At 35.6% G+C, this 27,522-nt stretch overlaps 1 protein-coding gene across 1 annotated transcript in view; it reads right to left on the reverse strand.

The window, feature by feature from the left end:
• LOC150102372 (uncharacterized) overlaps positions 1-27,522 on the reverse strand; it is a 211,795-nt gene that overhangs the window by 120,749 nt on the left and 63,524 nt on the right. Inside the window, exon 5 of the mRNA XM_090399565.1 lies at positions 24,623-24,719. Coding sequence (XP_090255691.1) covers positions 24,623-24,719 — 97 coding nt within the window. The remainder of the gene's footprint in view (positions 1-24,622; positions 24,720-27,522) is intronic.

The following is a 27,522-nucleotide window of genomic DNA, read 5'->3' on the forward strand; positions in this document are numbered from 1 at the left end:
CAGTATTCCACAATCCAGATATCATTTTTAACACTCTCCTTTGTACTCTCTCTCTCTCTCTCTCTCTCTCTCTCCAATATATCAGAATCACGACGAAAGCCAGGAGACCAGACCTGCATACAATAGTCCAAGTGAGGTCATATCAAGGCCTTGTAAAGAGGCAAAATAACATCCTTATCTTTACATGTGAATGTTCATTTCAGCATTGCAATTATCTTTTGAGTTGTATTTGCAATCTTTGCCACATGGCCCCTGAACTTCAACTTTCTATCTATTAACACTCCAAGATCCCCAGTCTCATCAGCTTCTTCTAGCCTAATCCCACCAATATAATACGACATTGGATATCTAATCATGCCGAAGTGAATGACTTTACATTTACTGACAGCCATTTTCCCATGGCCACAATTCCATCCTATTCAAATCATTCTGCAAATGACTACATATCAGCAGCATTCCTGATTACCCTACCTATCTTTGCATCATCAGCAAATAACTGTATGCCGCTTGTCAAATCCTTCCCAATAGCATTAATGTACAGATTGAATAACAGTGGACCAAGCACTGATCTTTGTGGTACACCATTTATTACCTTAAACCTTGCAGACTCAGATCCCCCATAATACCACTTTTTGATATCTGTCTGCCAGCCATCCTCTTATCCATGCTAATATTGTATAACCCAAATCCATTTTTTTTAATTTATGCAGCAGTCTGCCATGCTGTATTCTGTCAAAAGCCTTAGCAAAATCCAAAAGTATCATGGTGTATCCATTCCCCTTGTCTAGTTCAACGGTGACATTGTTATAGAATGTGAGCAAGTTGCTAAAACATGACCTTCCCTCAGTAAACCCATGTTGTTCATTGCAAAGTAGAGATTCACTGTCAAACCATTTCTGAATGCGGGCCCTAACCAATTTTTCCAAAATCTTTGCCACCACTCCTGAGATACTAATTGGTCGATAGTTGGATACATTGGTCTTTGCACCACCCTCGTGCAATAGAATTACCATACATTCCTTCCATTCCTGCAGAATCTTCCCTGTTCTGAGACTCATATTAAACATCCTGGTCAAAGGAATGGCCAGTTCAGTTGAATACTCTTTTAGCACATGTGCTGATATTCCATCAGTCCCTATTGCCGAATTCTTATTCAGTTTGCAACAGCTCTAATATCTCAGCCTCACACACCTGTGTTTCTTAATCTAGTGAAGAGGTAACAGTGAGCTCAATGTTGTGTTCACCAGGTTGATAGCTTTTAACAAAATGGCTACTCATTAACTGAACAACCTCTTCTGCATCTGTAACCCTCATGCCATCTGGATTTAGAAGAGTTATTCTTTCATATTCATTCTTTCTTTTACTTGCAGCATATCAATAGAATTCTCGTGGGTTGTCTTTAGATCTTTATCATTTGTACCACTTCTTCAGTCTTAATAATAATAAATTTGATAAATAAAAAAAGGATTTAATATAAAATCCTTATATTTTGTGATAAGTATCTCATCACATTATTAGAGTGATCACATAAAAAGAACACAGCTACATGAAGCAAGAATGAAATACCAACAGCCATTACAAAGTGCTCTTTCTACTGCTTTCCAATAAGTTACATCATACTATTAGGAATTCCTAATAGTATATACTTATATACTTAAAAATAAATATAAAATAAATAAAAATAAAAACTATAATAACCAATGAGAAATGAAGGGCAAAGCTTGTTACAGGGATGTGAAAGCACACACACACACACACACACACACACACACACACACACACACACACACACACACACACACACACACACACACACACACACACACACAGAGAGAAAGTTTAAAAAAGAGAATTTACTAAATTAGAAAAAAAAAAAAAAGAATAAAAATTAAATTATAACATTTGCATATAAAATTGCACAGTATACCTACAATTCATAGATTTGTATCAAGTGAATATAAAAAATTTCTGTAAGAGTTCAGATCACTTCTGCTCTTGATGTTTTCTATCCATTTCCTTCTAGGATTTTCTGGGAATATCGTTCCTTCTACTAACCTGTACACATGTCCATATAACATGTGTACAGGTTAGTAGAAGTAGAAGAACGGTTACAGTTATTCATAGAATAACTGTAACTGTTATTCTATGAATCTTATTAGTGAAATATAGTAGTATAATACATATTACAATATTTTTATGCATGCACACACACATGCATACATATTAAATAAAATTTGCATAAGAATTGCAATTACATATTCTGAATAAACGTAAGATTATTAGAGTTCGAAGTTGCCATTTTTGAGAATTTTGAAATTTTCAGATTATCATTTCAATTTAGATTAGATTCATAGTATCTTTTGTTTGAAAAGCCTCTCAAATTTAAAGAACTTGTGCAATGAATTTTTGTGTTGTCTCATAGGATCCTGTGACTAGTAGAAACTGCACATCTTGATCATCAGATGTCTACTGTATGACCTGTCTGGCCAAAATAGGAGAGGGAGAGAGAGAAAGAGACTGCAGAAACATAGAATCTGGTGCACTTCTGGGTGAGCAAAGAGAGGAAGTTTGTCTTTAGTGGAAAGAAGAAATCTTGTTTACTGGCTTGAAAGTTTTCTGGAAATAATATTTTAAACTTTTGAAATATATTCAGAAATGCCTATTATATAAGGAATGGGAATTCTCTTCATATCTGATACTAATCTATTAGTAGGAGAGTAATTAATTAACCAAGATGTGTTGTAATTTTGATGAAAAGTAACCAGTGAGTATGAAAAGAGCAGATGACATGTGCCCTGTGAGCAAGAGTCTTGACAATTCCAAATTTTTGTGAAGGGTGATGCACAGTCCTGGAGTGCATCACCCTTCACATTCACAGAAAAGCTGAGGAAGATCAACTTCTCTCTTTACAAGTAAACCTAGAAAAGGAAGGAGTCCATTATTTTCTTTTTCTAACAAAAATTTTATTCTAGGAAAAAGGTTGTGATTTTAACTAAAATAAATAAATCTTCATACAAGTATGGCAAAATAGTAAACACGTCATCAATCTTCCAAGTATTCTATGAAATAACTGGATCACAGAAATGACAAGCAGGAACTCCCAGTGCAATCCTCCATTTGCTTGAAAAGTATCCATAATGCATTGCAAAGTCAAATAATTTAAGGATGTCAGCTAAAAAGTCCCTAGAGAGGCAGCCGAATAATTATATCTCATGGGAAATTGATTAAGAGTGAAACAATATCCAAGCTCATCATGATTCTAGTACTGCAAACAAGGAGGTCTTTCACTTCAGAAATGAAATCTATGGAATTCTTAATGGAGGAATTTGATTTTCTGGTTAGATAAAAATTAAGTTTATAAGTAGAACAACTCATACAGTCAACCAGTAGCTTCAAAGGAATGCCCATTTTATGTATTTTTGGCAGTCCATATAATCTAAGCATTCTGGCATAAAAAAAATCCTTAACTTTTTTGACAGTGTCAGCACCCAAATTAAATTAGCATTGTTTAGCAACTGACTTACCAATGATTTGGTGGTATCTCTAGTGATAAATTTATAAAAAAGACCTCAAAGAAAATGCTGATCTAACAATTATATTCAGATGAATCCATGATAATTTCCCTTGTCCACTTTAGAGATATTTAAAAAAAAATAAATAAAATTCTATAATATTACTAAAATTGAGTTTTTACTTCCATCCTAGTTTAAATGTTGTAATTTTGCACCATATAAATATATTAGCGTTAAAACATTAGCTGAATCAGAAGGAAAATCATGAAGATTCCTCTCCACCCACACCATAAGGTCAGCATAAATAAGGAATTTTCTTTAGAGTGATAAAGAAATCCATATGCTGATTTCATGATGCAGATAGAAAGGAGGGAGCCCATCTGTTTTGCACTACATTAACAGTGCAAATTACCACCTTTAAGCATTCCTAAAGTAGGAAAATAAAACTGTACATTTATTAAAAAAACAACAACTGTAATATTACTATCATTAAAGTGACAAGGGAAATTGCACAGTTATCATGAATCCATCTGAATATAACTGTAAGATCAGCATTATTATTCTTTGGAGGTCATTTTATCTATAAACCTATTACTAGAAATCAAATAATTTGATAGACAATGCTTATTCTTTGGATACTGACAACGTCCAAAAATTAAGAATTTTTCATGCCAGAACACCTAAGTCATATGGATTGTCAAAAAATACATAAAATAAGTATTCCTTTAGGGTTAGCAGTTGACTGCATTGGTTATACTACTTATATATTGTAAAAAATTTTATCTAACTGGAAAATCAACATTAAGAATTGCAGAAATTTCATTTCTAAAGTGAATAATTTCCAACTTTGCAGCTCTGACATCAAAGTGATCATTAACATTGTTTCAATCTTCGCTAATACTTATTTTTGGTTAAAATCAACATGCTAGAATAAAATTTATGTTAGAAAAAGAAAATAATGAAGTCCTTTTCCTGGATCCACTTGTAAAGATGGAAAATGACTTCTTCTTCTTCTTCTGCAGCTTTGTCCACTTAAGTAGAGTCGCTGTTTTTAGTGAGTCTCCTCCACAACCTCCTGTCTTGGGCTGTAGCCACATCCAAGTTCTTCATCCACAAGTCCTCCTCCACCATCTCTCTCCATCTCTTCTTTGGCTGCCTGTGCTTCCTCCTCCCCTGCACATCCATCTGCATGACCTTTCTTCCCACATACTCATCCTCCCTCCTCATCACATGACCAAACAATCTCAACCTTGCCTCCTGTATCTTTGCTCCTAAGTTCGTAACTTTCACTTCCTCTTACATAGTCATTTCTCAGACGAGCCTTTCTGGTCATACCATATATCCACCTAAGCATTCTCATCTCCACTACCTCCATCCTGCTGATGTTAAGTTTCCATATCATACGTCATAGATGGTCTCACTACCGTCCTGTAGATTTTGCCTTTTAGATTGATCGGCACCCTCTTATCGCATAGCGCTCCAGCCATCTCTCTCCAGTTCCTCCATCCTGCATCCCCCTTCCTTCTCACCTCACTACCCTCTGTCACTGTTGAACCTAAGTATCTAAAGTCACTGACCTTCCTGATTACATTTCCTTCCAGCTCCAGATCTGTCTCCTGGCTGCCATCCACTTTGCAACACATATACTCTGTCTTACTTCTGCTCAGTCTCATATCTCTCTCTTCTAGTACTTTCCTCCAACTTTCCAGTTTAGCTGCTACTTCTTCTCTTGATTCTGCATACAGCACGTTGTCATCTGCATACAACATAGTCCAAGGCGCGTCTTCTTTCACCTCCTCCGTCACCACCTCCATCACAATATTAAACAGGAACGGACTTAATGCTGACCCTTGATGCAAGCCAACTGTCACTGGAAAACTTTCTGTCTCTCCCAGGCAGGTCCAACCTCTTGTCTTCATATTTCTGTACATCTCCAGCCTGACATATTTCTCTGGTACCTTCTTCTCCTTCAGACACCTCCAGACTTCTTGCCTTGGAACTCTATCATACACTTTCTCCAGATCAATAAATACCAGATGTAGCTCCCGTTGATTCTCTCGAAACAATTCCATCATCTGTCGTAACCCAAAGATAGCATCTGTCATCGATTGACCAGGCATGAAGCCAAATTTCTCCTTTGCAATCTCCACCTCCTTCCTCAGTCTTCCATCAAGAACCCTCTCTAGGATTTTCATTGTGTGGGACATCAACTTTATTCCTCTGTAATTCTTACAGTCTTGTGCATCCCCTTTACTCTTGTAGATGGGGACAAGAGTACTTTTCCTCCATTCCTCAGGTATATTTTCCTGTTGACAAACTTTTATTAACAGGTCCACGGCAGGTCAATTCCCACTTCCCCCAGTGCCTTCCACGCCTCCACTGGGATCCTGTCAGGCCACACCGATTTTCCATTCTTCATTCTCTTTATGGCCTCCTTCACTTCCACTCTACTAATGTTCTACACCATCCCCTCATCAGGATCCCCATCTTCTCTGTGAGTGCTTGCATTTTCTTCATTCAAAAGCCCTTCAAAGTATATTCTCCATCTGTTTCTTATATCCACATCCCTCCTTAATACCCTTCCTCCAGAGTCTTTGATCTGCCTCACATGTACAATGTCTTTTGATGCCTTATCTCTACATTTTGCCGATTGATAAATCTTTCTCTATCCTTCCTTTGTTTCTAATTGATCATAAAGGTCTTGATATGCCATAGCCTTCGTCTGTGCAACAACTCTCTCTCAGCTTCTCGCTTTTTCTCTCTGTACTCCTCTCTGTCCTCTTCCACTCTCGACTCTTCCCACTTCTGCTTTGCCTTCCTCTTAGCCATCATTGCTTCTTGTACATTATTATTCCACCACCAACCCCCTCCTCCTTCTCTCTAATCTTTCTGGATGTTTTACCAAGCACCTCAATTGCACAGTTTAGAATTGCTATTGAATTATGTCTCCACCAATCTTGTACACTTTCTAGTCCATCAGAAATATTCTCTAACACCTTCTCCCCAAAACGGTTCCCCACACTCTCTTCTTTTAAGCGAAACCACTTAATTGTCTTCCTCCCAAAGGTTCTTATCTTCGACTTTATTTTAAAGTCTGAGCACAGCAGCCGGTGTTGCTACACCACTTGATCTGTTGGGATTACCTTACAATTTGTTACTGCCTTAGGATGTTTTCTTCTAGTCAAAATGTAGTCAATCTGTGAACTGTTGTTGCCACTTCTAAATGTTATCAAATGCTCTTCCCACTTACAGAAAAAGGAGTTCACAATTGCCAGATCAACCGCTACTGCAAAGTCCAAAATCCTCTCTCCTTCCTGGTTCATCATTCCCACTCCCTGGCCACTGTGCACCCTTTCACAGTCCCTATTTTGTCTCCCTATGTGTCCGTTCAAGTCTCCTCCGACAATCACCATCTTGTTTTCTTCCAGTTCCCTCATTTCTTCATCTAGCACATTCCAGAATTCATCTTTCTCTTCTGCTGTACAGCTTGTGGGGTGTATACACATAAGACGACCAGTAGTTCTTCTCCAAGACCCAGTTTCATTCACATGATCCGGTCGTTCCTCCTATCCACTTCCAGTACTTTGCCCTTCATTCTGCTACACACCACAATTCCAACACCATTTCTTCCCGCTTCATTTGCTCCAGAGTAGAACAATTTAAACCCATCTCCTAGTTTCTTTACCTTCTCCCTTTCCACCTTGTCTCCTGCACATATAAAATGTCCAACTTCTTCTTCCACATCATGTCTGCCACCTCTCTTCACCTTCCAATCATGCTTCCAACATTCAAAGTTCCCACACACAACATTCTCTCCACTTGCTGGACTCGCTTCTTTAACCACATCAAAGATGGTGTGGTTAAAGAAGACTTTTAAAGGTTAAAGAAAACCAAAAATGAGTAATGTCCATTATTTACACTACAGCTGCTCTAGCATACAGACCACAAAATGGATACAAATCATTGGATCCAAATGGGGTGAGAGAACCTCCTGTTTTATAGAGGAACAAATATAAACCAGAAAGCTTACCCCAACTCAACATCACCAGAGTTAAAAATCTGGTACTATCAACATAAGAAGCCTGAATGGCAAAGAAATGGAGCTAGCTGAGGAATTAGATAAGTACCAGATCGACATAACAGGGGTGACCGAAACAAAAAAGACAAAAACTGGCGAGATCTTTCTGTACAATAAATACCAAATGTTATATTCAAGAAATGACAATCAAGGAAAAGAAGAAGTAGCCATAGTATTCAACACAAAATACGAGGCTAATCTCCTTGAATGGCAGGCAGTCTCAAGTAGAGTGATGTGAGCAAATATCAGAATGGGGAACTCAACAATGAGACTTATTTGTGCCTATGGTCCCACAGAAGGTTCTACTAAGGTAGAAGTGGAGGAATTTTTTAATGCTTTAGAAAAAGCAACTGACATAATGAAAAAGGAAAAGTTGGTCCTTGTTGGGGATCTAAATAGCAGAGTAGGAAATGATTGCGAGACATACAGAAATATTTTCGGAAAATTTGGAGAAAAGAGCAAAGCTAATAATAATGGCAAATATCTGTTGGATTTCTGCTCGGAACATGGACTGGTTATTACTAACACCATGTTCAACATAAAAATGTGCACAAATTCACATGGAGAGAAGAGGCAAGGAATAAGAAAAGTCTCACTGACTATGTTATTGTTGATAGTGATGTTTTCTCCCTGGTGCAGGACACCAGAGTGTACAGAGGATTTGAAATTGGAAGTGATTACTATTTAGTCTTGAGCAAGATAAAATTGAATTTCATATTGAAAAGAATAACATGTAAGAAAGTTTTAAATCAAATAAAAGTTGAGCAGCTCTCAGATGTGAACTGTAGAATAAAATACACAAAGATTATTGAAGAAAAAATGAAAGAGTTTGAGAACAGGAATCAAACCTTGGAGATTCAGAGGCAAGCCTTGAAGAAAGCCCTGATTGATTCAGCTAGAGAGGCATGTGGTGAAGTTGTCTACAAGGATAGAAAAATCAGAACTCCATGGTGGACATAGGAAGTTAAAGAGGCAGTGAAGGAAAAGAAGAAAATAAGTCAGCTTGTGCTCTTAGAGAATACAGAAACAAATGTAAGAAAGCTAAACACTGTGTAAAACTAGCTAAACAAAAGTCATGGAAGGACTTTGGCAAGAATATAGAAAATAAATATCAAGAAGGTGGCAAAATATTCTGGAGGTTGTTGAAGAAGCTTAAGAATGGAGGAAAAAGTGCTGTAAAAGGAGTTAGAGATGATAAAGGTGACATGAAAACAGGAGAAAAAGATATCCTTGAAGTATGGAGTAATTACTTTGAAAAACTGCTAAATTAAACAAGCAGTGATGACAGCACAGCAGTAAAAAAACACTGACCAGGCATACAGTCAGGAATACATATCCAAACTTGAAGTAGAAAAAGCCAGCAAAGGCTTGAAATGTGGAAAGGAAGCAGGAGTAGATGATATTCGACCAGAAATGCTGAAGAATGGCGGTATAAAAGTCTTACACTGGCTGCACTGCATAGTTCAGAAAGCGTGGACAGAGGGACGAATTCCCAATGATTGGAGTAGAGCTCTCATAGTACCCATATATAAAAAAGGAAATAAAACAATGTGAGAATTACAGAGGTATTTCCTTACTGAGTGTTCCTGGCAAGATCTATGCAAGTATACTTGAGAAACTGCTGAGAAGAATTGTGGAAGAAATGCTTAGTGAAGAACAAGCTGGATTCAGGCCAAATAGAGGCTGTCAGGATTAGATCTTCACTTTACGACAAATAGTTGAGAAAGCATGGGAATATAACAAAGATCTATATTTAAGTTTTGTCGATTTGGAAAAGGCATATGACAAGATGCCAAGAGAGAAATACCCTATTCAATACGCTACAGTTATATGGTGTGTCAATGGGGCATTATATCAAGCAATACTTAGTCTTTATTTGAGTTGTAAGTCAGCAGTTAGAATTGTAGGAAGTACAGGAAGATGGTTTAATGTTAAATCTGGTGTGATACAAGGATGTACATTATCCCCTCTGTTATTCATTATCTATATGGATTACATTATGAAGGAAAGTGGTATTAAAAATGATATCAAAATTGGAGATGTTATTGTCAGCTCTTCGCTTTATGCATATGATGTTATACTTCTAAATAAATCCGCTACAAGTCTGCAAGATTCTCTGACTAAATTGAATAACTGTTGTAATACATATGGTGTGAAGGTTAGCATTAAAAAGACAAAGACAATGAAAATAGGCAGAATCATTGAAAATGTGAACTGTGTTGTGAATGGAGAAACTGTGGAACAAGTAAAATATTTCAGCTACTTAGGCACGATTTTTAGTGAAGATGGTAAATTAAATATAGAAATAGACAACAGAATCAGCAAAGCTGGTATAGTGGGAAGTCAACTGAATAAATTCATATGGAATAAGAGAGAAATTAGTCAGAACACTAAATTAGCTGTGTACAAGACAGTGTTCAAACCAGTTTTAACTTATGGATCTGAGAGCTGGGTCAGAAGTAAAACACTTGACCAAAGACTAGAGACCGCAGATATGAGAGTCCTGAGAAAGATTAGAGGCATGAACAGATGGCATCAATGGCAATATCATATTAAAAAACTTGACATTGTCAGCATCCAGGAATGCGTTAGCAGAGCTAATCTCAGGTGGTATGGTTACTTAAACAGAATGGGCGAGGAAAGATTAGCAAAACAAGTGTTCTCTGACAGGTTGTCAGCAAAACGATCCAGAGGAAGACCAAGATATAGGTGGATTGATACGGTACAAAGTACCTTAGATGATAGAAATATAAGATCTGATAATGTTGGAGTCTTGACAAGTAACAGACTGATTTGGAGGAAAATTGTAGATAGGAAGTTAGTAATGATGTAATTTTTTTCATGCAATACTATCATATCCTGTACACCCCTTGAGGGTACATGGCAGGAATTTGATGATGACAAAATCTGAACAATTTCAGGGTTCCAAAAATCTGGGATTCTATTTTGAGACTTCAGCAAGATTCCATCCATACCCATAGACAGAACACCAGTTAGGACTGTAGGATTCCATCATTCGTACTCCATCTCTATATGTGTGCAAACTTGTTAGTGTGCCTGCATGCTCATGCTTAGCTTTATTTCTTTGTACCCATAAAGATGCCTTGATGATAAAATAGTGATCCACACCAGGGCCAGTCCAAAAGTATCTGATGCCCCTAGGCAAAGAAAATTTAGGTGCCCCTATACATTGTACCCTATACATTAGGTGCCCCTATATACTATGGATATTTATAAAAATAATATCATCCTGAACATTAAAAAACTACAGCGACTTATCCATCTCAGGGTTAAATTTTTTAACGTAGAATAGATCAAATAATATCACCACTTACTGATACTGGCACACCACAGACTGACAACAGGAAATTAGTGAATATTATCTGAATAAGGGAATCCCCAGACCAGGAACATTTTTCTCTTTTGTGACTTTTCTCCCTTTATGGTAATTAAGCCTAACGCGAAACAGACAGCAAAGGCAGGTTATTAAAACATGCATATGATTGGTGCGGCATTAACAAAATATCGCACAACCGAAAGATAAAAGCCTAGCTGACAATTGAGTTGAAATGCTAACTCTCTTCAACCGAATTCCATATGTGAAACTGCCATAACATTCATTATATATATATATATATATATTACTTATTTTTAACACTTTTAAGAATTTTAACACGTTCGGTTGAATTTTATTGCTGCCTTGGGAAATCGAACTCGCACACATCTAATTAATAACAATAGTTTTTAGTTAGATACTGTGTTTGCCCATGCAACATATGGTTTTGTTTCAGTCTATACAGCATAGTTTCTGTATGAGGGGACATGCGATTCATTCATTAGTGTGTTTTTAACCCAGTTGTCTCTAATTGCACTATTTGTTGAGAAATATATTAGACTCCTCATACCTTATTCACTGGCATAATAAAAGTACTTGTTTTTATTGCCTCTGCAGTATAGTGGCTGTTAGGGAGGGCGTGTTGTTTGCCACTGCAAGCGAGTTACTATCTCCCCACATGAACTTGTTTAAGCTTTTTTTCATGTGTGAAGTATATGCAAAACTTTTATTGGTAACAGAAAACTAGCTCGGATGACAGTGATAATATAAAATGAGTTCTGAAAGTCAATATCAACAGTCCCTTATTACGAACGCGTGATGAAAGGGACAGGAAGATTTGGAGCTTCGCTGGAGAGCATTCGAAGTAAATACAATTAACCACTGCTTTGAAATGAAACATATGAATAAGCAATATTTACTAACATTCATTAAGCGCCAAAATACGCAGGAAGCAAAGTTTGTGAACCAACACCGTGTGAATTTTTCCATTAAAATATAAAAAATAACAAAAAAGAAATAATAAATAATAAAAGTTAAATACGTTTCTTTTAAAATAAAAAAAATCTACTTAGTCTTAAAACATTTTAAATTTATTTTCATTATTTCACGCCCCCCCCCCTCAATAAAACCTACGTTTGGGAAGCGCTGGTCTACACAACCACTATGCCACATTTCCTTGGATCGATTATTGCTTCCAGTCATCGGACCCAAGCCTATATGCTGAAATAATTCTTATCAGCATGGAAACATTTATTATCCATTCCATCCTAAATTCCCATCACTTATCTATGCCTTGGTTCTCCCACAGGTGTGCCAAAGCTGTACAAGAGAAGAATCGAGCATACCATAATCAGCTTGCATCCAAAAGTCTATCTACCTATATCAAAGCTCAGAACAAATGCAAGAAAACTATTGACATGATCAAAAAATGACTTTGAAGAGCTAAAAGCAGGAAACTTGCATCTCTAGCAAAAGCCATTAGTTGAAACTTTTGCCCCACACTGCTCTCACCACTGTTGCATCATCACCCACAGAAAAAAAAAAAAAAACTAATCTCCTGGCTTCCTACTTCTCTAATTCTTGTACTGTGGATTTTGATATATGTTCCCCAACCATCTCACACACTCTACACTCAATGCCCAGTGTATCCTTTTTGCCAAAAAGAGATCAGGAGAATTTTGCTCAAATTGGATACCAGGAGTTCTCTTGGCCACGATAGCATTTCTTCAATTGTCCTAAAGGTCTGTACTCCAGAGTTGACTCCCATTCTGTGTCATCTTTTTAAACACTCTTATTCCACCAGTATATACCCTGCAGTATAGAAATTAGCTCATATTCAAACTATCCTAAACAGGGAAACAAATCAATACTCTCAAACTACCATCTAATTTCTTTCACTCATATAGAAGATAAATATCCCAAAAGTAGCAAAATGTTCTGAAGGTTATTTGAAAAGGCTTAGAAATGGGGAAGAAGTGCAGTAAAATGAATTGGAGATCATAAAAGTGGCATGTAAACTGAAACTAAAGATATTCTGGATATCTGGGATAATTACTTTGAAAGACTGTTAAATGAAACAAGCAGTGACAGAAAATATTCAAGAGGAATGCAAACAGGAGTTCACATATCAATACTATTAGCAAAAGCTGTGAAAGTCTGAAATTCTGAAAGGTAGCAAGTATATGATATTAAATCAGAAATGCTAAAATATTAGAGGTATCAAAGTTTTGAAGTGGCTACACTGCATAATTCAGAACTCCTGGTCAGAAGGTTGAATTCTGAATGATTGGAATAGATCTCTCATAGTTCTCATCTATAAAACTGAATGTAAGAGTTACAGAGAAATTTCTCTACTAAGTGTTCCAAGTAAGATTTACGTAAGAGACTATGAAATATTGCGGAAGAGAAACTTGGAGGAGTTTGGTTCAGCTCAAATAGCGGTTTTACATGGCTCCCACACAGCAGAAAAGATTTCTGTAGAAACCTAAAGCACATTCCTAGTGCAGATGGGCTAAGAATTTTTTTTTTCTATTTTTATTAATTTTCTTTTTCTCTTTTCTTTTTTTTGTATTTATATTTTTATTACATGGTTCAGAAAAAACCTTATGCACTAGAGAGCAAACTTTTAACTTTTTCAGACCTCCAATACAACAGGTTGTCAAGATCAGATTTTGATTTTCCAACAAACAGTTGAGAAATAGCAGGAATATAACAAGGATTTGTCTTTCTCTCAGATGTGACATACAGCAAAGTGCTTTTCAAATGCTACAATTATATGGGGTAAATGAAAAATTTACCCCAGTCTATATTTAAGTTGCAATTCAATAGTTAGAATTGAAGGTAGTAACAGGAAAATGATAAGATGTAAAAATAGGTGAAAGACAAGGGTTCACTCTATCACCAGAATCCCAGATACCAAATTTAGCTCTTTGCTTTATGCAGATGTTGCACTCCTAGAGATATCCAGCACATCTGCAGGATTCTTTAACTAAACTGAATAAGCTATAAGAAATTTGGTATGAAAATCAGCAATAAAAAGACAGAAAATATAGTAATTTCTATGAAAATACAGGCAGGAACATAGAAAACTTCAACTGCATTCTCAATGGAGAACCTATAGAACAAGAAAATATTTCCACTAGCTGGACACAATTTTTAGTGAAAATGACAAATCATTGCAATCAGTATTTTTCCCCTCTTATCTCTAGAAATATAGAGTTCCACCTGCATTTATTTTACATACAATGCTGAATATGTTTATGTAAATATGGTTTTCATTCTTATTTTTCTCCAGTACAGTCATTAGAAATAAATATTGTATAGAAAACATAGTCATTGTTTCTTTCATATATTCAACTGCATTCTTCCCTACTATATCATTTCAGTAAAAAATTAAAATCGTCTAATATGGTATTTCTCATATTTCATTCTCAAGTAAAGTCTATGATACTTCACCAGGGTTTGAAAATCCAGATTTTGATTAATGCTTGACAATTCTTTGTTCCTCAGCTGATTACAAACAAGGGCAGCTCATGAATAGGCACTGCGGAACTGTAGCACCCCCAATTTTTCTCGATATATAAATATATTTATTAATTTATTTATATTTGCTTGTAATATTTAATTTTATCATCAACAATCCTATACAATTATCTTATTTTGTAAAAAAAAATAATAAAACTCCATCTTGTAGCACTTAGGAGGGCGAAGGAAGCTAGTGACACTGTGTTCTCCACAGTGCCATATTGCCACGTGTGCAAGCATATGCACGTCATAGTGAGATGCAAGCTGTTAGTGTATTGCACCACTGTCCGTCGCACAGTTCCACTGTTGTTTATATGCAGTTTGCGCCAGTAGTAGAGTGTTTAGTGCTTATTGTGTTTACTCCATCTCCTTAAATATTTGGACATTACAATTAAAGACATAACATTTGTTACAGTAATTTTTAAGTAATTTTGAATTATACTAAACTGTATAATTTTATCGATAATAAACAATTTTTTCATGAAACAAAACAAGAAGAATATATTTCATTTTTAAGTAATTTTGAAGTATACCAAACTGTATAATTTTATTGATAATAAACAATATTTTTTCATACTTAATTTTTTTTTAAATTTTTACCATAATTTTGCTATTTTATCCAAACACGTATACACTGCACTTACAGTGTGTATGTATATTTCGAAAATTGCAGCACCCCACGATTTCAAGCCACGAGTCGCCACTGATTACAAAAACAACCCAAAGCTAGCTAATCTTTCAAAATTAGCTAGGTTATTCTTGAATTTCCAAAAACTACTTTTTCTTTCTTGGGGTAAAAGAACAGAAGGAACAGATGTGAGAATTCTTATAAGATTGAAATTTCAATAATACTAAAAATACTTAGAAACAATATCTCCTACTGTATTTCTTGCTAAATAATACATTCACTTTGTTTTGCTTATGCCTGTGGAGTGAAGTGGTGATAGTGTGCAGGGGATATATTCCCTACATACAGTTTCACTGCATTGCATTCATTAAAATGAACTGTATTAAAATGACTTAGTGCATAAAAATGAATCCTTCTATGTTTCTCACACATACAACATACAACCCACATTGCAAAATTCAATTTGACTGTATATGATTACATTTTTTATCGATGTATGAAAGTTTTAAGAGTGCATAGTGCATCAGCATTATCTTAATTGGTCCAATGCAATTAATTGTAGGATAACTTTGAATATTTTAATTTACCAATTAATTGTAACCAAATCTGCATAGAGTCGGGGACAATGTGTTGAAGATATATCAGAAAACAATAATGAAGGAGAATGTTATATTTGGTTGGTATATTTGAATTACTCAAAGATGTAAATATAATAGTAAATCTGGAAGAGGACAAGACTTATCTCCTTTGACTACAATCCCACAATCCGCAAAAGCTCTGGCAGAAAACTGGACACGCAGTAGATCATCAACACTGTTTCCCATTGCAGGCAAAAAAAAGTTATAAATTATTTATAGAAAATTATATATTAAAAACTTGTCTATATTGGTGTCCTAAACACGTCAGTTCACACTTCACACATGCAAAGATGAAACTCAGAAAATAAAAACAGCAACTCATGACAAATGACAATGTCTGATTGGCTTGGCTGACATAACAACATATGCAATAATACTTTCTAATTCAAGGATAATCAGACATATGCAATAATACTTTCTAATTCAAGGATAATCAGACATATGCAATAATACTTTCTAATTCAAGGATTTGTCTCTCCATCATCATCAAATTCCCGATGTATACCCTCAAAGCATGTACAGGATATGATAGCACTACATGAAAAATTTACATCATTACTAACTTCCTATCTATAATCTTCTGTCAACTTTATTCATATCTTCAGAAGGCCTGGACTATGCAGTGAATAGTCCAGGCCTTCTGAGTTATGCAGTGCAACTGTAAGCCTTTTATACCTCCATACCTCAGCATTTCTGGTCAAATGTGTTGACCAGAAATGCTGAAGCTGCTTGTTTCATTTAGCAATTTTTCGAAGTAATTACTCCATACTTCAAGGTTAGCTTTTTCTCCTGTTTTCGTGTCACCTTTATCATCTCTTGTTCCTTTTACAACACTCTTTCCTTCATTTCTGAGCTTCTTCAACAACCACCAGAATATCTTGCCACCTTCTTGATATTTATTTTTTATTTTCTTACCAAAGTCCTCCTATGACTTCTGTTTAGCCAGTTTTACAGTGTAGCTTTCTTACATTTGTCTCTGTATTCTCCTGTATTGCCAGGAACTGTAGATATATTTTCTTCTTTTCCTTCACTGCCTCTTTAACTTCCTATGTCCACCATGGAGTTCTGATTTTTCTATCCTTGCAGACAACCTCACCTCATACCTCTATGGCTGAATCGATATGTTTTTTTTTTCAAGGCTTGTTACTGAATCTCCAAGATTTGGTTCCTGTTCTCAAACTCTTTCATTTTAGTCTATAGTTCACATTTGAGAGCTGCTCAACTTTTATTTGCTTTAAAACTTTCTTACATGTTATTCTTTTCAATATGAAATTAAATTTATCCTGCTCAAGACTAAATAGTGATCACTTCCGATTTCAAATCCTCTGTACACTCTGGTGTCCTGCACCAGGGAGAAAACATCACTATCAACAATTACATAGTCAATGAGACTTTTCTTATTCCTTGCCTCACTCTCCATGTGAATTTGTGCACATTTTTATGTTGGAACATTGTGTTAGTAATAACTAGTCCATGTTCTGAACAGAAATCTGACAGGTATTTGCCATTATTATTAGCTTTGCTCTTTTCTCCAAATTTTCCCAAAATATTTTTGTATGTCTGATGATCATTTCCCACTCTGCTATTTAGATCTCCAACAAGGACCAACTTTTCCTTTTTCATTGTGTCAGTTGCTTTCTCTAAAGCCTCAAAAAATTTCTCTCTTCTACTTTAGTAGAACCTTCTGTGGGACCATAGGCACAAATAAGTCTCATTGTCCAGTTTCCCATTCTCATATTTCCCACATCACTCTACTTGAGACTGCCTGCCATTCAAGAAGATTAGTCTCGTATTTAGTATTGAATACTATGGCTATTCCTTCTTTTCCTTGATTGTCATTGCCTGAATATAATATTTTGTATTTATTGCTCAGAAAGATCTCACCAGTTTTTGCCTGTTTTGTTCAGTCACCCCTATTATGTACATCTGGTACTTATCCAATTCCTCAGCTAGCTCCATTTCTTTGCTATTCAGGCTTCTTATATTGATAGTACAGATCTTGAACTCTGGTGATGTTAAGTTGGGGTGGGTTTTAGAATTTGTTCCAATAGCTAACTTTTTGCTGTTTGCCCTGGTTCCCTGGCAAAAACAATAGGGACCTTGTTTAACCAAGAGTCGCCCAGCCGTCATGAAATTCTCTCATGTTGTACCATCATTTGAAATTTTGGTATAAGCCAATAAGAGTACAATTTGGTCGGCCAAATCCCAAATTGAGAAACCATCCTCATCCGTTCAGTATCCAGGTAGATATCTAACAGGGTGCACCACAAGAAGGTGAGGATTGGATATTAGATTAGAAGCCCTGGTCAGTTCTCTGCATTCCTTTAAAGGCTACGTGGAGGTCTCCTCTCAGTTATATAGCTTTGACCCTTAAGGACCCCCCCCCCCTTGTCTCTCCATGTAGTCGTTAAATAAGCTAATGATATATACAAAAGTTATTTATTATGTGAAAAATCTCATGGTGGGATGCAAAAAATCATCTCGTTTGTCAATTCACTGCATGACTGACAGATGGCAAACTGGAAATATGAGATGATTCCACCCTACAGGGAGAACAAATGACACAATTTGTGTCACATCTAACATGAATTGTGTTAAATCTAACACTGGTCAGAAATAAGAAAAAAAGAATGAAATAAGGAGAATAGTTAAAAACTAATGAAGAATAATACTGCAGGGGATTTTGGATGGATTACTAAACACAGATGGATAATGATTACTTAACACGTTCGCTGCCATGCTACTTCGGCATAGTCTGTTCCCGTACGCCGAGCAAATTATCCTCTAGAAATTCAGTACGGTAATCTCGTTGCCGGCGGTAAGCGTCATATGAGTATACTCGTATTGTTGAAAGTTTATTTTTCACTTGGTTAGAGTATAATAAATTTAGTTTAATCCTTTATCCAAGTGTGAGCAAACAAAGTTTGCACCTGAAAGTATCTTCAGGACTGGGGTAAGATGGTACAACACCAGGGCAACTCGTTGCAAAGGTGGAGCATGCTACCAACACTCCTGTCTCAGTATCTCCTATAATGCAAAACACATCTCCTTGCGGATATGTTTAATGTTATGCATTAAGGGAAGGGCCACTACCCAGACTAGTTTCGACCTTTATTGAGGTCTCTTCAGTGGGAGCCAGGCCCAAGCTGAGATACCAGGCAGAAGCATTCGCAGGTCATGTCCTGAAGATACTTTCAAGCGCAAACTTTGTTTGCTCACACTTGGATAAAGGATTAAACTAAATTTATTATAGAGTATACTCGTAGTTGGCTTGGGCAGAGCATATACCATCTATGAGAATACACAGTTTTGATACTAGCTCCACAAGCCAAGCATTTTCACTTGTTCAAGGTCACTACAGTAATTTCATTGCCGGCGGTAAGCGTCATACGAGTATACTCGTAGTTGGCAGCGAACGTGTTAATTGCTCAATAAAACAGGTTACATATTGTGTAGGGAGTATCGTGAGAAGTAGTGATGTATAGTTGAATGATGTTACCAAAAGTGGTTTTTTTTTTTAATTATATAGTGTAAATTTGCATAATTGCGCCTTTGTGTTATAGCCAGATTGGATATAATCATTGTAGTGTGGTATTGTGATTCAAAAACTGTTGACTTTGGTTGTTATTTCGATTAACGTAGAGGTGCTAGTTGACATTACAAAAATGGTGGCAGTGGCAGCAAAGAAACATACACCAGCAATGTGGAACATCTCAACTCGGAGATCAAATTTTTCTCTGGATATCATGCGACAATTGTTTTATGTATGCGCCCCAAAATGTTAAAGATTTATGGGGTGTTAGATTAAATGGTAAAAAGGAACGTATTATAGTGTGTGAGAAATGTGATGAAAGATTGGCGCATTCCAAAAATGAGAACAGTGTGAGCAGGAATAATCAGAAAATGGATGGAAGTACTTGTAACGGTAATAATACAGGTGATGTGGAAGAGCTTAGGCAAGAGTCAGGTTAAACGCATGGAGGAGGAAATTGAACATTTAAAAAAGAGAATAACTGATGTAAATGAAAAGGAGGTTAAGTTTAATAGGAAGAAGCAGGTATCTAAAGACGATAGAGGTTGCTTTATATAGTGATTCAATTATTAAAGGTGTGGTAAAAAATAAGGTGCATAAGACATATTTTATGAATGGGTTGGTCATTTGGAGAGCTTGTTGTTTACTAAGAGTACACAGGATTCACAAGAAATTAGTACCACTAAGAGTCAGAGAGAGATTGAGAAGCAGGTTGTTGAAGAACAGAAAGAGGATGGATACAAAGGCGAGATAGATTATAGGTGAGCAAAGTGATGCAGTGCAAAATGGTGGGGGATGATAAGAATATGAATGAAAATCAGAGTCAGAGAAACGAGGATGGTCATAATGAAGAGAGAAGTGTACTATAGCAGAGAGAGTACAGAGTGATTGTGTTGATGGGATAGCCTCAAAGAATGAAGAATTGGTAAGCTTGAATACTAGTGTACAGAGTATCAGAAATAAATGGGCTAAGTTTGTAGCACCGATTGAATCAATATGCCCAAACATAACTGGCATAAGTGAAACTTGATTGATTGAAAATGACATAATGTCAAGACTTGAAATGTCAGATACATAATTTTCCAAAAGAATAGCAAGGTGAAGAGAGGAGGGAGGAGGGGTATTGTCAATGGTAGCAGAGGAATTGTGTTCTTCAAGAGTGGAAGTGAAAAACAGTAGTACGTGTGAAGATGCTGAAGCTGTTTGTGTGAAGTTGAGATAGCAGAATAGTGTATCTAATAGAATGTTGTAGAATAGAATGTAGACAAGAAAAGCACTGATTGTGAATTAGTTGGGCATGTAAAAGGAAGATGATGCTGACGAGAGGTTTTCATTATAAGAATGTGGATTGGAAAGAAGAGATAGTGTATGGCAACAAGGAGAGTGAATTTGTTGAGTTTCTGCAGGATAACTATTTAAAGCAGCATGTGATAGAAGCTACACGAGGTTTATCAGTGTTAGATTTGGTGATATCCTCACAAGATGTGGTTGTGAATGAGATATCAACATTGACACCCGTTGGTAAAAGTGATTATGAGATATTGGTTTGGAAGGTAGTCAAAGAGGGAACAGTTGTTATCAAGAAGGGTTTATATGTGGAACTATAAGGTGGAAGATTATGAGAAGCTCTATAGTCAACTAGCATCAATACACTGGGTTGATGGATTATGTAGAAAAGATGGTGACAGTGCATGGGAAGCGATAAGACAGTATCTAACACGAGCAATGATAAACTGCATACCAAAAGTTAAGTGAATAAATAGAGTAGGAGTGAGATGGATGAACAGTGAAATCAAGCAAGCAGTGTTATAAAAAGAAGTTATGGAGGAAGAAGAGAGTTTGTAGTGAGCAGATGCATGAAGGATATAAAGTGCAAGCCAGAAAAGTGACAAACATGGTTAAAAAGGAAAAGTAGAATATGAGAGGAGATTAGCCAGTCCAGTCAAAGCAAATCCAATGGGAATTTTTCTGCTATGTGGCAAGCAAGAGAAAAACTAATTATGGCAAGTTGACACTGGTGAATAGGTATGATAGCAAAGTAGCCATAACAAATGATATAATATATTGGAATTATTTAATGAACACTTCATCAGTATATATCATAATGGTGTGATGCTGTGTAAAATAGGAGAATTAAAGGTGAAAGAATCAGAAATGTATCGAGTGTTGCATAGGTTAGATGTTAATAAGTTAGATATTAATAAGTTTCACATATCACCACGTATTTTTAAAGAATGTGCAAACGAGTTAGCTATGGCCTTACCCTGGTTATTTAATGAAAGTCTTGCAGTGGAGAAGGTTCCTGAGGAGTGGAAAGAAGGCAAAATAATACTCTCCAACAAGCATGACTAGAACAGAAATTTTCAACTATAGACCATTCTGCATGTCTGTAATTGTGATCAACATGTTGGAAAAATTGGTTAGAAATAGAATACAAGATTTTCTTTGTCTTTGCAAAGGCATTTGATAGATTACCACATGACAGATTAGTGTATAAATTGCAGAAGATGGGATTAGATAGCAGATTGGTTAGATGGACTGAATATTGGCTTTCTGAAAAATAGCAGCAAGTTGTGTATGATGGAGCAGTGTCTCAGAAAAGGAAGGTTACCGGTGGCATGCCTCAGGTTCTGTTCTTGGATCCCTAGTGCTTAACTTATTTGTTAATGATATTTCATGTGAGGTGACTAGGGGATCTTCAAATGTTTGCCGATGATGTAAAGTTAGGTAGAATTATCAATAGTAGTGTTGATGTTAATTCTCTACAGAAAGATTTGAATAGACTTTTAGCTTGGACAAATGAGTGGGGGAGGGGAATTGAAGTTTTAATATTAATAAATGCAAGGTGTTACACTTTGGGATACAAAGATATAAGACGACATATTGTATTGGTGGAGCTGTACTTCATGACGTGGATGAGATTTGGGATCGTGGAATGATGGCAGACAGTGGACTGAAGTTCCATGGGCACATCGCAGGTGTTGCAAAGGCTGCACATCATATTGCTGGTATGAGGAAAAAGTACATTGACATGTAAGGATAAAGAGGTGCCTCTATTTAAGGAATTGGTCAGACCACATGTAGAATATTGTGCTCAAATTTGGCCACCTAGTTTTCATTGTGATGTGGAAACACTAGAAAGGGTCCAAAGACAAATGACCAAAGTGATATCAGGACTCTGGAGTGTTGGTTATGAAGAGTGTTTGAGGAAATGTGGATTACAGAGGTTAGTGGATAGGGAGAAAAGAGGAGATATGATGGAGACCTTCAAGTTAGTTAAGGGAACTATCTGTTTAATACAGAAGGAATCATAAAAAGATGGAAAGAACGGGAGTCCATCCCTGCAAGTTGTATAAAAATGTGGTGAAGAAGGGTGTGAGGAGTAAATTTCTTACATGGAGAGTTGTTGGTAAGTGGAATACATTGCTGGAGTGCATTGTGAATGCAGGTATTGTAAATAACATTAAGTTCATTATGATAGATATGTTGCTGGTTGAGTGGGCCTACCACAATGAGTCTATTGACTCCATGGAGGTTACCAAAATAATAAGAGAAGAAGAAATTAGAATTTCTTACTAGTTATTTCTGATAGCCATTGAATCCTTTCTTTCAGGTAGACCAGGTATTTCAAAACAGTCTGGATCAAGTTTAATATTATAATATTATTATAATTATTATTATCATATTATTTTAATGTAAGTTCTCAAATTTTCATCTGAAAACTAATGTCTTTTTTTATTTTAAAATATGATCATGCATATCTGTAATGTAATGGCTTATAGAATTTCATTCTAATAAAGTAGTTTACAAAGTCTTCTTTCACTACATGTGAACGTTGATTTATATAGTGCATAGCTGACAAATGTCTTGCAGGGATTGTACATATCAATTACTTCAAATCATTTCCTACTTTGCTGTTTAGGTCTCCAACAAGAATTAGCTTTTTCTTATTACCAGCCACACTCTCTAATGACCAAAACAATCCTCTACTTTCCTACTAGTAACTTTTGAGCAATTTGCAATCAGACACAAATGCCTCATTGCCAAATTTCCCATTTTTAAATTTTCCTACGTCACTAACTAAAATTGCCTAACATTAAAGAAATATCTCACCTCATTTAAGAAGTATCAATATCTCACCTGTTCTAGACTTCATCTTGGTAACACCAATTATATGAAATGTTATTTTTGTAATTCTGCTAGTGTCACCTCTTTCAATTGATGCCTATTACAGTGACTGTGTATATCTTCACTTGTGTTGAGTTTGTTGCAATAGTTGAGTGTCCAGTTCCCTAACAAAAACAGTGACATCTTGTTTAACCAGTGCATATGCTCTCCCGCCCCCCAAGCCAACATTTCATCATATTGTTCTCATCACAACTGCCATTAGTTTAAACCAATACAGAATAAAATTTAGTCTTCTAATTCCCAAACAACTGCCAATGCCTTCTCATTTGTTCAACATACAGGTGAATATATAATATCAGAGTGTGCCATAAGAAGGCAAGGACATTAGGTTTGAAATGTCTATCAGTTCTCTCGACATAGTCTATAAGAAATGAAGTCTCCTTCCAGTTACCTAGCTTTGAATCTTAAGCAACCACTATAGGCTACACACACACACACACACATATATATATATCCTCCCTCATTACTTAAAAAAACTCTAGTCCTGCATATGCTTTACTCTCACATCCTTTTGCATAACAAACTAGCAGATTATTTATTATTTCTTTTTTTTTTTTGCAAAGAAACAAAAATATTACATACAATAAGCTTCTGTGATTGGAGATATCCATTGTATTATTTCTAGCATGAAACACAAGAAGAAAAGTAAAACCACACTAAGTAAAACAAGTTTCTTATGCTCTATAGCATGCTTCATCAGGAATAAAATATTTTAATTTGAAAAAAAAAAAAAAAAAAAAAAAAAAAAAAAAAAAAAAAAAAACTTATATTAACATACATTCCTCCTCAAACATAAAATTGCCATGTACAGAATTGTTAAACTGATGGTAGATCATGATAAGATTTTAACCATGTGGCTCATTGTTGAAGTGCACTATGTAATTTCTACATAACCTACTGTGAAACATATTTTCATATTTCAGTATCTATAAAACTATAAAGCATTTCTCTCCCTTAAAATGTTTAATCAACTTAATACTCAAGATAAACATTCCTAAAATGTTCATTGCATTGGACACACAGTTAAAAGTGCATTGAGTTCAAGCTGCTCCTATACAACATTATAAGTGTATGATTTAATATATAATTTTAATATACATTAGTACAGTCAATTTATAAAAAGAAATTTCAGCAAAGGCTAATATATTAAGCATCTTTAAAAATAGAAGCAAAAATAAAAGAATTACCTGCAAAATGTGGTCCCTTTACTTCTTCTTTTGCATTATTTTGATGCTTCAGCCACATATCTAATCTTGCTTGTGTTAGACATAAATGCTGCCACAGCTGTTAATAAAAGACTTTATAATATATGTTTTACTAGATCAACAAATATAAATTCTAATGCTATATACATTCTATCAATTTTATCATCAGAAACCTCCAGGAAGTCAAGGACTTATCAAGGGATTTTATTACACAGTAGTAATCAACAAGTGGACATTATCTGATAATTTTTAACTTCTTTAATATATGCAATGTCCTAATGAACTGTGGATTTTTACTTACATGATGATGTAACATTACTGCAAATAAAATTAGATTGGTGCAGAAAGGATTTACATAATTCTTTGAATAATCTTGCAAATTTAAAGGAACTCTGATATACAAGTGTCATTTTCTGCTATGGTTATTAATATGGTGATTAGTAGTTATGCAATGGTTATCAAGTCCTGACAACATTTTTACCAAATATATGAGGTGTGACAATTTAATTCCCAGAATGCAACTGTAAAAAAACCTACATTTGTAACTATACATTAGTGGCTACTGTCGCCTTTGAAGTAGTCCCCTTGTGCGTTCTGGGCCTGTTTCCAAAAATGGGAACCATCTAAACCAGTTTATACACTGGTTTAGATGGTTCCCATTTTTGGAAACAGGCCAGAACTCTTTTTCTGGAATACTCTCGAGTAGTTCCTTTAACACATTATGCTGGATATCGGCGATGTCAGAAAATCTTTGTCCTTTTAGTGCAGTCTTTAATATTGGAAACAGCCAGAAATCACAGGGAGCTAAGTTGGGTGAATAAGCAGGATTATACATATATTATATTATATAATATAGATAATACCATAAGAGAGTGGAAGGGAAAACCAGTTCTGGCATTCATATACATGATTACACCAACATCAATACAATTTTATTTGCTGACAATCAGGTTCTAATTGAAGATAATGAAGATTCACTACAACGAGCAGCCTTTTCATTAAATGAAATAGCAAAAACATACAATATGAAAATCTGCACTTCCAAAACCAGTCATGTCATTCAAAGGCCAAGACCCAATTAGAAGCAAAATTTGCATAATGATGATATTATAGAGCCGGTTAATACATTCAAATATCTAGGCTACCATCTTATGAAAGAGAGAAAGACATGCAACATAAAATAATCAATTATATAGGAATAACAAAAACTATTAATCAGATATTCAATCCAAACTTAATAAGCAAGAAACAAGAATAAGAATCCATAACTCAATAGTATGGTTCAGAAGCCTGGACCAGTTAACTCAAGCAGATAGAAAAAGACTGATAAGCTCTGAAATGAGATTCATGCACAAAACAGCTGGATATAATAGACTAGACTTCAAAAGAAATCGCGATATCTTAAAGGAACTTGAGGTGATACCTGTTTTAGCCTACATCGATCTTTATAGAATGAGATGGAAACAACATACAGAAAGAAGAAATGAAGGAAGACTCCTCAGAGAGATACTGATCTCAAGGGAGAAGGAATAGAGGACAGCCTTTGAAAAGATGGGAAGAGACTATAATAGGCCTAGTACGGTCTCTTCCCATCTGGAAAGGAAGAAGAAATTTTTTGCGACACACAAGTACTTAGTATTTCTTAATGATGGTTAACATTCAGTCAACTAACACCATTAACTGCCTAAGTGGTCAGAAATGTTTACACACCATTTCCAACTAATCAGCCATTTGTTTGATCCTAAATAAGAATTCATCAAAAAAAAATTACCTCTTCTGACAAACACACAAAACAATATACTTCTGATATCCTTAAAAATTAAAAAAATAGAAAATTAATATTTTCAGTTATCCTTTAGCTAATAAAGAGATCGTTTGTTTTAGGTTTAATGACACAAGGACATCTGCGGTCATACTGCACCAGTACACAAGTAATAAAGTGCGCAAAAAAGGTATAAAAATGCAAAAGGTGTATAAAAATCCATAAAAACATTCGCAAAAAAACAGGTGTTAAAAGTATATACACACTAAATTAAACCAAGATATACATCATTTACATAAGATGGTATACACTGATACTCCATACAAATTTAAAAAGGGGGTGACACTTGATGAAGCTCATAAAATCTGCCTGAGTATATATGGCTCAGACAGATTATGAATGTGACTAAAATAGTGACTGCACTCATTGATGAAATGAGGCAATTAAAATTTGAAAGATGGTTAGTCCAGTACCACACAACTCACACAAAGGCATGCCATCATCACTTAATAAGGAGTGTGTAAGATGAATATTACCTATGCAGAGATGAGCAAGAACAACTTGTACAGATTTCCCCACCACTGTAAATTAAAGATGCCAAGAAATTATATTCTTGGTTTCATCCTTTATCCAAGTATAAACAAACAAAGTTTGCATGTGAAGTCATTTCACGACTGGTTTACTTGTATATAGAGGCTAACGACTTCACATCAACTGCCTTGGTATCCTATAATGCAATGCAATGCACATATCCTTACGGACATGTATAACACTATGCATTATGGAAAGGACCACTACCCAGACCGGTTTCAACTTTTATTGAGGTCTCATCAGTGGGAGCCAGACCTAGAAGTGATAATGAAATAATTCAGAAGTCATATTTCCATATACAAGTAGTCAAAAGGTGTCACACCTTATTATTAAAATACTCTGGATTAGAGACAGATGTTGAAAGTTTGCCCCACCACTGGCAAAAACTAGTTGCCCATGTGGAATGGTCCAGCAAGGATTTTGTTTTTGTAGTATATCATAGAGACAGCTGTTGACAGCTATGTGACAAAGGGGGTTCGTTCACCTCGACATACAGACTAAGGATCAGTGAAGTTCAAAATGCTCCGGT

The sequence above is a fragment of the Typopeltis vanoorti genome, chromosome 10 (assembly GCF_054136105.1).
Source record: "Typopeltis vanoorti isolate ZY-2024b chromosome 10, IOZ_Tvanoo_1.0, whole genome shotgun sequence".
Classification (NCBI taxonomy): Eukaryota; Metazoa; Arthropoda; class Arachnida; order Uropygi; family Thelyphonidae; genus Typopeltis; species Typopeltis vanoorti.